General features: G+C 37.5%; 1 protein-coding gene across 1 annotated transcript in view; it reads right to left on the bottom strand.

Moving 5' to 3' along the window:
* MYO3B (myosin IIIB) overlaps nucleotides 1-14,392 on the bottom strand; it is a 227,026-nt gene that overhangs the window by 170,847 nt on the left and 41,787 nt on the right. The window contains exons 7-9 of the mRNA XM_075092498.1: nucleotides 13,508-13,612; nucleotides 13,146-13,245; nucleotides 9,521-9,597 (exon numbers count right to left, since the gene is read on the bottom strand). Coding sequence (XP_074948599.1) covers nucleotides 9,521-9,597; nucleotides 13,146-13,245; nucleotides 13,508-13,612 — 282 coding nt within the window. The remainder of the gene's footprint in view (nucleotides 1-9,520; nucleotides 9,598-13,145; nucleotides 13,246-13,507; nucleotides 13,613-14,392) is intronic.

Raw genomic sequence — 14,392 nt, 5'->3', positions numbered from 1 at the left:
AAAGTCAGTGTAAAGATCTATCAGAGATACTTAAATAATATATTCTAAAGAGGCCATACTTGGAGTTGGCTGGAGTTTCCTTCATTATAGTTTTGCTCAGAGATTGAAAGGGAAGCTTGTATTTCTTGATTATTTTTGTTTCTTTATACAGTCCCCCAAATCATCTGTATACTCAAGGACACTTCCTCAAAAAAAAAAAAAATCATGCAAGTCAGCTTCAAAGGCCGTGACTCAGAAGTTGCAAGTAGCTTACCCATATGTGACTAACTAAAATCACTGTGCCTTCCTTCCTTTTTGAACACATGAAATGTTTTTATCTGGTTCCTTAAAAAGCTGCTAGAGCCCATCTCCTGAAAGTGACTACCTCAGATGTTGTCTGGTTCTCATTAGTGCACCGAGTCTTTTGCACAAACTTGTCTATTTGTTCTCAAACTTTATGATGCAGAGGAATATATTTTCATTTTCAAGGGAAGGAAAAGAAGGACCTGCTCAAGGTCACACTGGAGTTCATCAGCAGTGCCACAAACATGGCTGGTCTCCCACATTCAAAGACACACTTTTTCCTTTATAATGATACCACAATTGCTTCTAACTACAGGCCAATGGCAAGACTTGCTATGTATCTCAGTCTTAGAAAGTTTAACAAACTACACTAAAATAACATGAGCATCAGAGGGCTTTTCGCTCATAATGGATGAAGAAAACAAAGTATACTGCAACTGTTTTAAAAAAGAAAAAAAAGTCTTTGAGCTTTTCTCAGCTTCACAATGTATTACCTACCAAACAAAGAGAAAGGAATGTATAACACATCTTTGTATGTCTTCGGCTTTCTGCTCCACAGCTAACGGCTACACCTCCAGTAAACATGGTACATGGCAGTAAAATGGCACTATGGCAAAATACCAGCACTCTAACCAAGGGGAATTAAACACTATCAGATTCTCCTCCATTCCAATATCAGAGCCTGCAGTGATTCTTTTAGAAAAATATTCCCCTTAACCTGCATTCTCTTTGTTACAAAAATTCAACCAGTGGACCATGCAACCCAGCATGTTTTAGACAGATAGCTTGACTATAGTGAGATCAGCCTCACAGAAAACATGCAAAATGAACTGCTCTTCTGACACTGTGTATGCAGCGTGTGTATTAATTTAATGATCACTTTGGTTTGAAACAAGTTTTCAATTTCTGTGGGATATATTAGAATCTTACCAACTTATGCACTACTTAGAGAAAGACAAATGCCACTGATTTTAATTTTTAAAGCAAGAATTAAAATTTGCAGCTTTTTCCTTGTTAAAAGGTGCACATTGGCAAGTTTGCTCTATGTGTTGGCTAGCAGACAACACTCTACCTTGAAATCTGAAGAAAGTTCTCTCAGTCATAGTTTACAAGCTAAGTCCTTGGGAATGCCCCAGTCCTGTTTTGCCTTGAAAACTATTGCAGCTCCCTGCAGAGCAAAAATCTCTAAAGGTCAAACAGAAAAAGGAAAAATGCCATTGACTTATCTTTTATTACGTTCCTGTCTCTATTGGGAACTCAGAGATAATTATTTTTTTGGAAATCTCTGTCCTTTTCGGTCAGAGTCCTGGAGCCAAGAGTGCCTCTCAGCACTGCTGATGCCTGCTCTGCCCAGCAGGGCATGAAGACAGAGAGCACAGAAGAAATTATCTGAAACTGAAGAAAATGCTACTTCATTTCTCTACCTTGTGCAAAGACATGATAACATCTGTACCTATTTTACAACCAGCAAAATCCTCCCCTGCTTGTACAAGCAAAAAAGGAAGAAGTAGTTTGCTTTGCTGCAAACACTATCTTCACGCCAAAGCTTCAGGGGGTGATGTTGTTAATCTTGAGATTTGCCAGCAAACATCATGGGAATATGCATCAAGCCTTTCACTTTGGCATGGGCTGGTTATGCGCACACAGTGGCCCAGGTTGCTAAGGAGACAGGCTGTCACCTTTTGTATTAGTTGTAATTTCATCATGATTTCAGGCCCAGCCATACTGCCATAGGATGGAAAGCACCTGAACACCACACAGAGAAACAGACAATGTGATGGTAGTTGTCAACACTAATTGTGCTGAGGGTCACACTGGGACACAGTGAGGTGTGGGGGAATTCACTGGTCTGGCAAAGACAGCATATAAACAAATCAGTCACACTAACTGGAGGGAATTTAGAGTAGCCAGTGATTAGGCATTCTGTGCGATTTATCACTTCTACAAAAACACAACTTCACAGAGATACACTCTTGTGTCAGGGTGATTCACACCCTGACAAGAAGACTTTATATTCAAGGATATAATTCTACTTGTTCTGAAATCAATGCAAAGATTTCTCTGAACTTCAGCAAGCCCATAGTAGATCACAGGTGACTTTAAAAGAAGGAAAACACGTAATACGGAGAACTAGCTGTTATTTGTACAGTAGTCATACTGACTTTTGGGCAGAGAGGAAGCTATACACGTTTAGCTGAAGCAAAATATATCAAACCCTTTTAAGTTTACCCAGAACTATTAGATGTGAACTTACTTTCATTTTGCTTCAGTATATATGCGCGTACAAAGTATAGCTGCAAGCATACAGAATACCAATAATAGCAGTACAGATGTGCTACCTGGAGACAATTGCTACACAATTAGCGCTGGTGACCCACCCGCAGAAAGGAGTCTGGAGTTAAAAAGGTTGATGCTCCTGAAGAAAGGCGGTGCTGTACTCAGCTGACGTAGCTAACTAAGCAGCTTATGAGGTGTGTGAGCACAATGCTGAAAAGAACTGTGCATGTAAAATGAATGTGGCACAAAATTGTTACCCTTGCTGCAAGGAGAACAAAAATGCTAGCTATGCAAGCCAAATGAAGTAAACTAACTGAACCTCTGTGCTCCACCTGACACTATGTAACCCAACTTCATATATCTACATAGGAAATATAATATTAAATATTCTTCTAATTCCTATTCACTGAAAAAAAGTCTTCCATGACAGCATTTAGCAGCACTGGGGATACTGAATTATCCAGACCAAAGTAATACCTATCTATCTCTATCCCTCCCACCCTCCCCTCAAGCACATTCACCCAATTAAAAAAAGAACAAATTTGTGATTGAAATTGGTTCCATATTCCCCCACTTTCTTACTTGGATTTCAGTTCCTTATTTATTATCATCATACACATTTTTCCCATGGTGTATCACAAAATTATATTGTTAGAAATGTTACCAAAATAAAAAGTAATATTTTAAATAATTCTTATGAGTAACTATCACAATTAATGTTGATACATTGAAAAGTAATTATATGTCAGTAGTCAATTGTGTTTTAACAGCTGCAATTAATCAATTTTTATTTTTAACTCACCAAAGTGACATATTCCTCAGCCCATTAGACTGCACTGGCAGCAGGCTACATTTGTAGGGAAACATAATACCTTTTATTAGACCAAATGATACAATGAGGAAAAATGGATAAGCTTTCGAGCACACTAATCTATTTTGCTTTATACCATGAGACCATCATGGCTTCAACACTACTAATACTAATGTCATCGACGCGTTTTGTTTCTGAGCCAAAAATTTACTCCTGAGCAGCAAGCATATACACTACACACCTCACACAGATTTGTAAATGGTGTTTCACAAAGAAACTGAAAACTCAGAGGCAGCTCTAGCCTCATAAGTAAACACATTTTATGAAGGGATCTCAGCGCAATGTAGTGTGGTACTGAAATGATTCCCTACTGGTTTGGGGTTTTTGTTTTGTTTTGTTTTTTAAAATCTTTAAACACCCTGCATGAAAGTTTTACCACCCCTTCATAGCTGCTGTTTGGGTTAGAACAAAACAGAAGCATCTGCAACCCCTCCACATCCCTTCACAAGATTATGGCCATGTTATCAAGGTTACTGGGAAGGTTCCCTGAGGTTCCCTCCAGATGCCACCTCCTTTTCAACCCCCTTCTGCCATGGAGTAGGAAGTCAGCTCTTCTGGAGACAAAACAGGAGGTGATGCATTCTGCCAGACCCCGCTCTGTAGGGAGAGCTCTCTGGTGCTGCCTGTTCTGCTCTCAACCTCTCTCCCTCTCGTGCATGTCATCTCCTTTAAAGAAACCTCTGTATTCCAATTCAGCTTTCTGAAATCCACTGCTTTCCTTCTGGACTTTAAGCAACTTTAGCATAACTCCTTACTACTGCAGCTTGTTAAAGCTTGGGTTTGAGAGCCACAGAAAATTAGGAAAGTGGGGAGAAGAAAAAAAAAAAGCAGAAACTGCCATTTCTTTTATTTCTTTATTCTATTTCTTTATTCAATTCCTAAAGATCTGCATTCCCAAAAAGACAACTCTGTTTAAATCATGCCAGTCAACTTTCAGAAGGTGGCATCTCAGAGTCACAAGCATTTTAGTCATATGCAGCCATTTGAATCATAGACCTTATCGCTCTCTACAACTACCTGAAAGGAGGTTGTAGCAAGGTGGGTGTTGGTCTCTACTCCCAAGTAACTTGTGATAGGACGAGAGGAAATGGCCTCAAGCTGCATCAGGGGAGGTTTAGATTGGATATTAGGAGTAATTTCTTTACTGAAAGAGTGGTCAGGCATTGGAACAGGCTGCCCAGAGAGGTGGTGGAGTTGCCATGCCTGGAGGTATTCAAAAAATGTGTAGACGCGGCACTTCAGGGCATGGTTTAGGAGACATGGTAGTGTTGGGTTGATGGTTGGAATTAATGATGCTAGAGGTCTTTTCCAACCTTAATGATTCTATGATTCAATTCTATGATTCTAAAATGTATGCCAAGCAGGCAATTCCTTTACACCCTAGGCTTAATATATAATCATAAATATAGAAACGTTAAACAACAAGCACTTGTTCAAATCACAATGTACCAAGAATCTATGTTATTAATGACATGAGAGGAAAATTTTTCACAGTGAGGACAGTCCACCATTGGAATAATCTCCCCAGGGAAGTGGTTGACTCGGCCACATTGGACACTTTCAAGAGTCGGCTGGACAGGGTGCTGGGCCATCTAGTCTAGGCTGCGCTCTTCCTAGAATGATCCCTGAGGTCCCTTCCAACCTGTGATTCTGTGATTCAATGCCACTATTCTTTATATTTACCATTTAGGTATCTATCACATTTATTACATTTACCCACTAAATGTGTGGGATTTTAAAATATTTCACTATTAATTAATCGTGATGCCAGACAAACACAAATTCTGTAAAAGCAGCGCAAGTTTTTTCTATTCCCATATGTGAAGTTTCTTCCTAAGGACAATCAGTTATTTTTTGTAAATTATGTTTTCAATCTTATCTCATTTACTATAATTCACGAGGTAAAAAAAACTGTATTAAGAGTTAAGATAGATTACTGAATTATCATTAACTGTAAAAGAATAGTTATTACACCTTCATGGTAGATGTTAAAAGGAAATGTTTTCAAAATTTTCCTTATTAGACAAGGTACATAGTTCCTTACGTTTCTTTATCACAAAATATGCATACTGCTTACTGTACAACTATTTTAAAATGGCTTTCAGGCAGAAAAATAAGTGTATATACATCCTTGAACCCTATAACCTATATATACTAAGTGGTGGATTCCTACAGTTCATTATAAATCAGCATTTACAAAATTCCATGCTTAGTTGGCATTTAAAAATGTAGTGAAAATGTGCATATCAGAAGAGCTAATTTTAGCTAATAAGGAATTAAAGTGAAGAGACCTAGAGCTATTAACAGGATGCTGACCTTGAGTCCCATGATGTAAGCTAAGGGCTGGAAAATAACCTAGGTTGAAGTGTGACAAAATGAGAATATGTTTAACAGTTTCAGGGGAATGTATCACTGTCCTGGTTTAGAGTTAATTAAAAGCATAAGCCCAGGTTAGTGATGGAGTTATCTTTTCTACACTGTCTTTCCAACACAGTATTTAACTACGCATGAATTGTATTTACTATTAAATGGAGTTTTTTGCAAATTTTTCATGTCTCCTACAATAGAGAGGTAAATAAGAGAAATCAGCCCTAATCTACCAAAAGGAAGATGGTTTTTGACCAAATTCTAAGGCCTGAATACAGCCCTTACTGTAATGAATTATGGACTTCAGCGGAAAAGCTGCTGTGAGTCTTTGCAAAATTAGATTTTTCCCTTTATATATTTTTCAACTACATTAATGCAAATTACTTTTTGGGGTGCTTTTTTTACCAGTTTGGTTGATTTTTCTTTAGAATATGCAGAGACACTGCTTTGCACTGAAGCAATGCAAATACTATTCATTGTTTCAGGATTAGACTTATTGTACACACAGATGATCAGATTGAAAATTTTAAAAATACAAAGGAGCACTGGAAAAAGAAAGACAATTTAAACTAGTCACTTACTGTTCTAACACTTCAGAAATCTATTCTGATGCTCAGATGCACTGAATTTTATCCCAGGACGTATGCCTTAATTCAGCAGGGGAAGGAAAACAATCTGTTGTCTTTGGGGCAGTCTTACTGATCGTTACTTCATCTTGTCATGATTGTAACAAAATATCCAAAATACAGAGTTGACACAGCTTTAAATAATACTGTGACATCTGAAATCCCCTAAAATCAATAGCAAATCACAGCCAAGATTTTACCTCTGGTTAACTCATTATTACAGAACTCATATGATACCTTTATCAATGTCTCAGCTTTTCCTACTGTCATGTGTCATATTTCAACACATAATTCTTCAAAGGATGAACTATGTTTTAATTATGCTCCTTTTAAAGCGTAAGTATGCGTGCACCATTGTAATTTTTAGCAGTTGTCAGTAAAATAGAACAGCATACAGACTGTGGTTTTAAATTACCTTCAGCATCTCTCCAGTTCTTTCTGACTTTAAGTATCTTTTTCTACTTCTGCTCTTAAAACTAGATTTGGGCCAAAGAAAACATGTACAGATTCTAACTGAGCTTGTCTCAAGAGTCAAGTTTCCAACTAGATCATGATAATATAATTATATTTGAGAAAAAGGAAAACTGCAATTCTATTTGAACTGTGTTTTCTTCAGTTCTGCACTGGAGGTTGAAATCAAGACATGTTAAGGTTTAGAACTAGAGATGTAATGGCAGTTCAGTTCAAAAGTTTCAAATCTGATTCCTCCAGCTAGCATTCAACAAAATTTATTTCACTATAATGAAAGTAGATTTTAGGTAACTTAAGTGTTTGGCAACAGGCAGCTTTAAACATCTACCATACTTAAACTATCCTGCCTATTTATCTTTTTTTGGCATGCCTGGATTCAGTGTTCTGTTTTCTACATGCCTATGTTTTTAAGTGTAAGATGATACTGATTAGGTCAAATCGCAATGACTGATTTTCAGGGAGTCTACTTTAAAGCTGCTCTCAAACTGACTCATCCTTGCCAAGTTCCTCTGTTGCTTCCACACAGCCTAGTTTTTTCCCTGTATTTTCATTTTTCAGCAAAATTTTTGTTAATCACATGCTCTGCTTAAGACAAATGCTCAAGAACAAATCTTTTTTACTTGTCCTGTTGCTGCTAAACGAGCCTCACAGTCTTCAGAAAAAAAAAGAGCCCTCCAAGATGTCTGAGTCACTGAAAACTGTGAAGCTGCTGCTTTTCATGCTTCCAGTAAGAACACCGAGCTGAACAGAACATCTTACGCCACCCCCCAGTCATTGCTATTTTCCTATGGACTTTTGCTGTTCCAAACACCATGCCATCTAATCCCTTTGACACATTGTGCAAACTTCATCTTAAAATATGGTGGTTCTCATAATACAGACTGTTCCTGATCCAGGCTGATTTAGTGATTCTAGTTTCCAGCATATTTGTCTCCTGCTTATATCCAGTTATTCCTATCTGCCAGCTTTAATAACTTTGCATCATTCTTCTCTGGGTTTTATCTTCCTGGGGTTTACCCTGGAATATATTCTCTGTCAGCTTCTTTTCAAAAGGTTCATTTCTCTGCAACACTCCTGTAGTCTCTTCCTCCAACGCAAACTTTTTCATCTCCCCTCTCCACTCCCCCTTCAGATTAAATCCATCTTTTTCACCCTTAGAGAAGATGAGGTCCCACGATTGCATTATGCATTGACTGAGGCTCCTACGTTTCTCACGCAGATAGTAAAAGTTTGGGTTTTTTTCTAAAAAACAAAACCAAAAATACACCACAAAATCTCTGCTTATTTCTTTGGCTTTTTACCTCGAGAATTAATATTTTCAAGCAGGATGGAAAAATAAATTTGGTATGATTACTGTCTTTGATGACAATTATTCAAGCAAAACAGTACTGTAAAAATAACTTCTAATAATCTGAGTTCACTAAAATATTTCATAATATGTCCATTATTATCTAGAGGAGTATTTTATAAAGGCTTCAGGATGTCTCCAACCAAGGTGATTCCATAAATAATGCTTGCACAGTGGCTTCTAAGGTATCGTGTGTCTCCTTTGTGACGCAAACTGGTTGTTATGGAGATGGTAAAATATCAACCATTCTTTGTGAGACTGTGCAACATCAATTCTGGATCCGTTACAGCAGCTTCTTTTCTCTGCACAGCTATAATTAGCCTTCCTTAGCAACAGAAACAGATGTATAAAAAGTATAAAATGTTTTAAAACAAATGTTTGCACAATACTTTTAACTGTTTGACATACAGAAATAGAATTGTCTGCATTTGTAACAGATGCAAATTCCATCCCAGATTCCCCAAAATTCAAATAATTTGAATGGCCTTCAACAAAAATGAGGCTGCTACTGTTATGAAGGTTTAACAACTTACAAGTAAACAAACCACTCCCTTTTCATGCCCTGTTTTTTGTTTCCATAATCTGTATCTTTCAAATGTAATTTTTGTTTCTTAAAGCACGGACGGCAAAAATTAACGTCTTTCATGCCAAATGTAGGGAAAGTACATAAGGAGCTTTTGTTCGACAGTGTTAAAACTTTATAGAGCTTCATGAAATAGAAAGAAAAGGCCTATGCCTGGGAAGCAGTATGTAAAAATTTGGTCTCAGATACTTGTCTAGGCCACCTGTAGATTATTTTTCTCCGTTTTTAATCTATGCTAGTCCATGTGTCTAAGCATGTAGGTCCCCAGTCAATGATTAAGGTTAAAGAACACATAGCTGAGTCAGGATTCTGCAGAGTCCTATAGAAAGACAGGAATGTGGAAATTCCTCCTTCTCCTCCCAGTCTGTATTGAGTGGCACAGACAAGCACACCAAAATATACATACAGTATTTGATTGGAAAGCCATAAAATATTCAAGGAGACCCTCAGTTATTTGCAGATTATCTGTACTTTTATGGAAACATTACAGAGAAGAAAATAATGAAAATTATTATAAATCTATTTTGGATATCCTAATAGTACATTCATTTTACTGAACAGGGGCCTAGATGTAAAGTAGAAACACAGCCACAGGGGAGGGAAAAAAAGATACCCTTTTCTCCTGCTGTGTGGAAGTGGCAACAAAGTCTGCATTGCAATGAATGGAGACAACCCAGATAGGAACATCTGCCTACCTCAGGTGCCATCCAAAAGGGTGTTCCCACCGAGGTGTTTCTACGCAGCCGTGTGCTGTTGAGCTGGGCTGAAACACCTGCAATAAAGCAGATCCAAAACACTTGGCTTCAAATTCATTCTGTCATTTCAGTCAGTTTATTTCAAGTATCTGGAAAACCAACCCCAAGCCTGGGAGTACAGATGCAGAACACCTGGCCAAAGTAGGTGCAGCATTTGGACTGAATTCTTCATTTGATTGATTACAGCTTGCTGTATTTGTTCAGAATTGCTGAAAGATTTTTTGTGAATGACTCTCCATTTGAAGCACTTTCATTCAAACTCAAAAATTCAATTGGCACCTAAATATCACAGACTTCTTTCTGCTGTTTTCGTGAGTATAAACAGGAACCATTCAAATTACAACTTACCTTTAAAACTGCTTTTTCAGAAATTACTCCCTGAACACCACTGGCAGGAAACTTGTTCACTAGAGTATTTGCAGAGGCTCCTGTTCAACAAACATTTACGCACTTGCCTAAATCTTTCCCTACTGAGAAAAGCACGGAAGCTCAAACTCACACTGCAGCTTGTACTTAGGGAGTTAAGCACATACTTAAAACAAAGCCTGTGCTTCAGTGCTTTGCTGACTGGGGCTGGACTACTGAAGCACAGCTTAAAAAAGGAAGAACGAACTAGGGTAAAATCAAAAAACGTTAACAAATCAGAATGGACTGTTACAGCAAATCTTGTTCTGTGCTCTTGTAATCATATAATTAAACTCTAGAGCTCAGGAGCATTCTAGTAAGTTGATACAAAACCAATATTGACTTAAAAACTTATTTCACCTTAACATTGTTTAAAAACAAGCAATAAATAAATAAATAAATAAAAACCAATAAATAAGAAATTGGAATTCCTAATTCATAAGTTAAAAAATTTGATTGCCAGCTCCAAGATTCAATTTTGTATTTAGTTTTCATTTTTCAGTGTGATTGCAAGCCTTCTGTGATCTCCTGGGTACCACAGTGAAACAGTTAATGGCTAGGACCTACAGCAAGCCTCTGTGCATTTAACTCTGATCTCTCTTCAGCTAGCTTAATTTGTAGCTGCGATCTATGGACACTCCAAAACAGCGCTGCATACCAAAGAGCTGAGAGAGGGAAACAGCAGGACAGAGTGAGCGAGCATAAGCATAAATGAATGATAAATTGCAGACATTTTGGGTCAACTTATGCTGTGACCAACATTTACTCAAATATATCATGCTGTTGAGAGCAGTTGAGGGAAGAAATGTGTGTTACAACTTGCTTTTTCAATGTAAAGTCATGCAATAAAGAAAAAAAAAAAGCCTCAATTAAGGATATCTGTGTAGTCCTCTCTGTGACCTAAATGCATGTGAACGAAACGGATAGCATTCACTGAATAGGTAGTCATTTAATTTTTTTTTCCCATTGATTTGAGTTCTAGTTACTTGTTTTGTATATCCAATCCTTTACTAAAACTAAAATTATAATGTTTTTTTGCTTTTGACATGTTTCCTTCCCTCCTCATCAAACAATAAATCTCCTTAACATTGCTGCAAAATGGGAGAGGATTATTAGTTCCAGGGATTAACCTAAAAATATCCAAAGCATCCACTGTTTTTGGGTACCTAATCCGAGATCTTTCACTTTTCAGGCACTCCACTGGCTCAAGTAGAGCTGTAATAGATCTCAGCTGCAGTTCAAGAACACTTAGCTTTTCTGCAAAGGAGGACAAGTTGTTTTAAACTGGCTATCAGGAAAATGAGGAATAGAGCGGGCACTTCTAGAAAGTTTGATGCAAGTAACCTGCCAACATTACAGAGAAACACTGGCAGAAGCAAGAATAGTCTCCAATTTGATGCCATTCAACTGTTTGAACTATGAGCCCCTTTTCTTCCTGAACTCCTTGCATTTTTCAATATATAACTTATAACTTCCACTTTCTGCAATAAATGAGACAAATGGTTCCTCAAACAATAACACCTCTGACTCAGTCCTAATTTATTCCCAGAGTCCCTTCTGTGACTACGGCAGTGGGCTAGAGGGGGAAAATAGCAACTTAATGAAAGCTTGGTGCCTGACACTTCTTTAGTCAGGAAGCCCACAGATTTGTGGGCATATCTTGGCATTTCCTAGCCATTACATGTTAGAAAACACTTGAGATTTAACTCATGTCTTTTTCTGAGATAGTTGTATTTGTTGCAATTTTCTAGCATTACTGTTGTAACTTAAAAAGTAGGAAAAAGCCCTGAAATCCTAAATGTGGAATCAGAGACACCCATGGGGCACCAGAAAGGTTGGCGTTCTCAGTTTCCTTGGATTTGGCACTTGGAGTTGCAGCACACTAATCTGCCTTTGGAAGGCAGAGCTCCAAGCTGAGCTTTTGCTGCAGCTAAGGCCTTTGATACATCTGATAAAAATATTTTGCTTTGGGGAGAAAAGCCAACTTTTCCCAGAATGGAGTAGTTATAAATGAAGATCATACTGCCAAAACTCCCCCAAATGAGAAGGGATCTTCCTCCCTTGTACTAGGTCAGGGACTCACTCCCAGTTTTGCTTCAGGCCATATGTTACTCCCAGCACTATTTTAATTGTTGCCTTTACCATTCAAAATAATGAATTTCTGTCCCTAGAAGATACTAAAGACTCTCCTGTTTCCCAACTTACTTTAGCATCTTCAATAGATTTTTATGTTAAATTTATAATACCATGACAACATCAGTATTAAAGTTTCTTTCCAAGGCATAAATTTAATATTTTTTTATTTTTAAAAATACATTACTATTTGCAGATTTTTTTGAAACACCATTTTACACTACTCTTATTTCGTGAACCTTTTTTTTTACCCTCATGCACTGCTAAACAAACATCTGTTATTCACACAACACTATCCTCAATTATGATTACCACCCTGGTTACACCCTTATGCATTATAAGGTTTTATTAATAAATCATATTACTAATAATCTGTTTGTTACCTTTAATAAAATTGCCCATTCCATTGCATATATATCTGATGGCTACAGCATTTCCTTATTTTAGTACGTGCGTGTTTAAAGGGGAAAAAAATATTGCTGAACTGAGTTAAATTCTATTGCCAAGTCCCTCTCTCTCTGCCTGCCTCCCCCCCCCCCATTTCTTATGCAATGCTCAAATCTAACAGCAATAATCACAAATTAAATGGATGTTGCATTTTGGCCCCAAGGGCCCATTTTACCTTCTGCTCAGAGGGAACAAATATGCTTAAGGCTAGCAAAAGCTATTTCGGAGAGAAGAATGTTTCCTTTTCATATGCAAAAATATAATATTTAAATTAGGAGGACAACTGCCCTGAAACTGACATTCCTTGTGAAATGCAAAAGAGCTTTGTAAATAAAATGGTACCTTCAGAACTTGTTTTAATTATTATGTTTAAGCTTTTAAGTTCAAAGTCTATTACTGATTTTTGGTTAGAATTTTTATTCTTGCTGTATCAAGTTTCTTCTCCAGTTTCTTTCTTAAAATAATCTGAGTATCCTGAAAAAGTCTCTCACTATGGCATTCTGCATTCCCAGGGGAAAGTAAACAGATGCCTTTGGCTAAACTGCATGTATCAGGAAAACAAATGGGAAGTGGTCATTACCGAAGTCAACGAGCTTGACTCCACCTTCTGTTGTCAGGAGAATGTTGTTCCCTTTCACATCACGATGAATGATCCGGTTATTGTGTAAATGCTGAAGACCCTATATACCAGCAGTAACAAAAATAAGTTTACTCCCTTATTTAAAAACAATTACCCTTCTATTAAGGCATGTAATGAAGACAATCTGCACATAGTCTATAGAAACATCTGTCCACTGGATTACATGCTTGATACAACCCCTGCTGCTACAATAGCCCGCATAATATTGTCAACATTACCATACTTTATAAATGGACAATGGATGTATGAGATGAGTAAATTGCACCCTCTGCTGTCATTACAAGCCCAGTGAACATCCTTACCAAGAGAGCACCATATAAGATGTATGAGATTATAGCTTCATCCAACCGTTGGCCAAACTTCAGCAGGCCTTTGACAAGTTCTGTGACAGAACCTCCATTGCACAGCTGCGAAGGGGGAAGTGCGATGGGAGAAAAAGCAAGACAAGTCCTCTGTTACTCAGTACATTTGTTTAGGCTGTAAACACCTACCATGCAAAACTACACTATACCACAAGTCTGGGAACAACTAGATTTTTACCTTGCAATTATTTATGTTGTCACCCCACCTTAGAACATATTTTATTAGCAGTGTTCATAATAAATCACAGCACCCTGGGTGGGGGGAGGGAAGTGAAAACCAAAGATTATATAGTATAACTTATAAAATATAACTAAAAATCAAAATGTTATAAACAGGACTGTATTTTGTTGTTAAAAGAGGATTTCTAAGTCCCGTTTAGATTATTTGAGTATTTTCACAATAATATGTGCATTGTCTTTTTGAAAAACTGCTTTTGTGCAAAGAAAAGGCCAGACAGAAAAGATTGATGCTCATGATAACTGGGAGGCAACAAATTACAGTAATTTTAAACTTTCACTCCATCAATGCTCCTGCTGGCAGGCAATATAAAGCAGACAGAAGCCGTATCTCTATATTCAGATTTGTTGGCATGTGCTGCCAACAACTGAGATGAAACATTCTGATCCAGAAAAGCAGCTTCGTGCAAGCATTTCCCACTAATGGGCTGCCATACATCAAAAGAAGAGGAGAAAAAGTAAAATCAGAATCTTTATAAATATGTTTTCACCCACACCATTAGTTTACTGTCCATGCTCTTCTAAGCAGTTACTCGCCTTTTTCCTTTCTCCTCTTCCTCTGTCCTTTGCTTACCTTAGTATTCACAA

Source organism: Phalacrocorax aristotelis, chromosome 5 (assembly GCF_949628215.1).
Source record: "Phalacrocorax aristotelis chromosome 5, bGulAri2.1, whole genome shotgun sequence".
NCBI classification, from domain to species: Eukaryota; Metazoa; Chordata; class Aves; order Suliformes; family Phalacrocoracidae; genus Phalacrocorax; species Phalacrocorax aristotelis.
The sequence above is the reverse complement of the archived record's forward strand: the minus strand, read 5'-3'. Positions and strand labels throughout refer to the sequence as shown.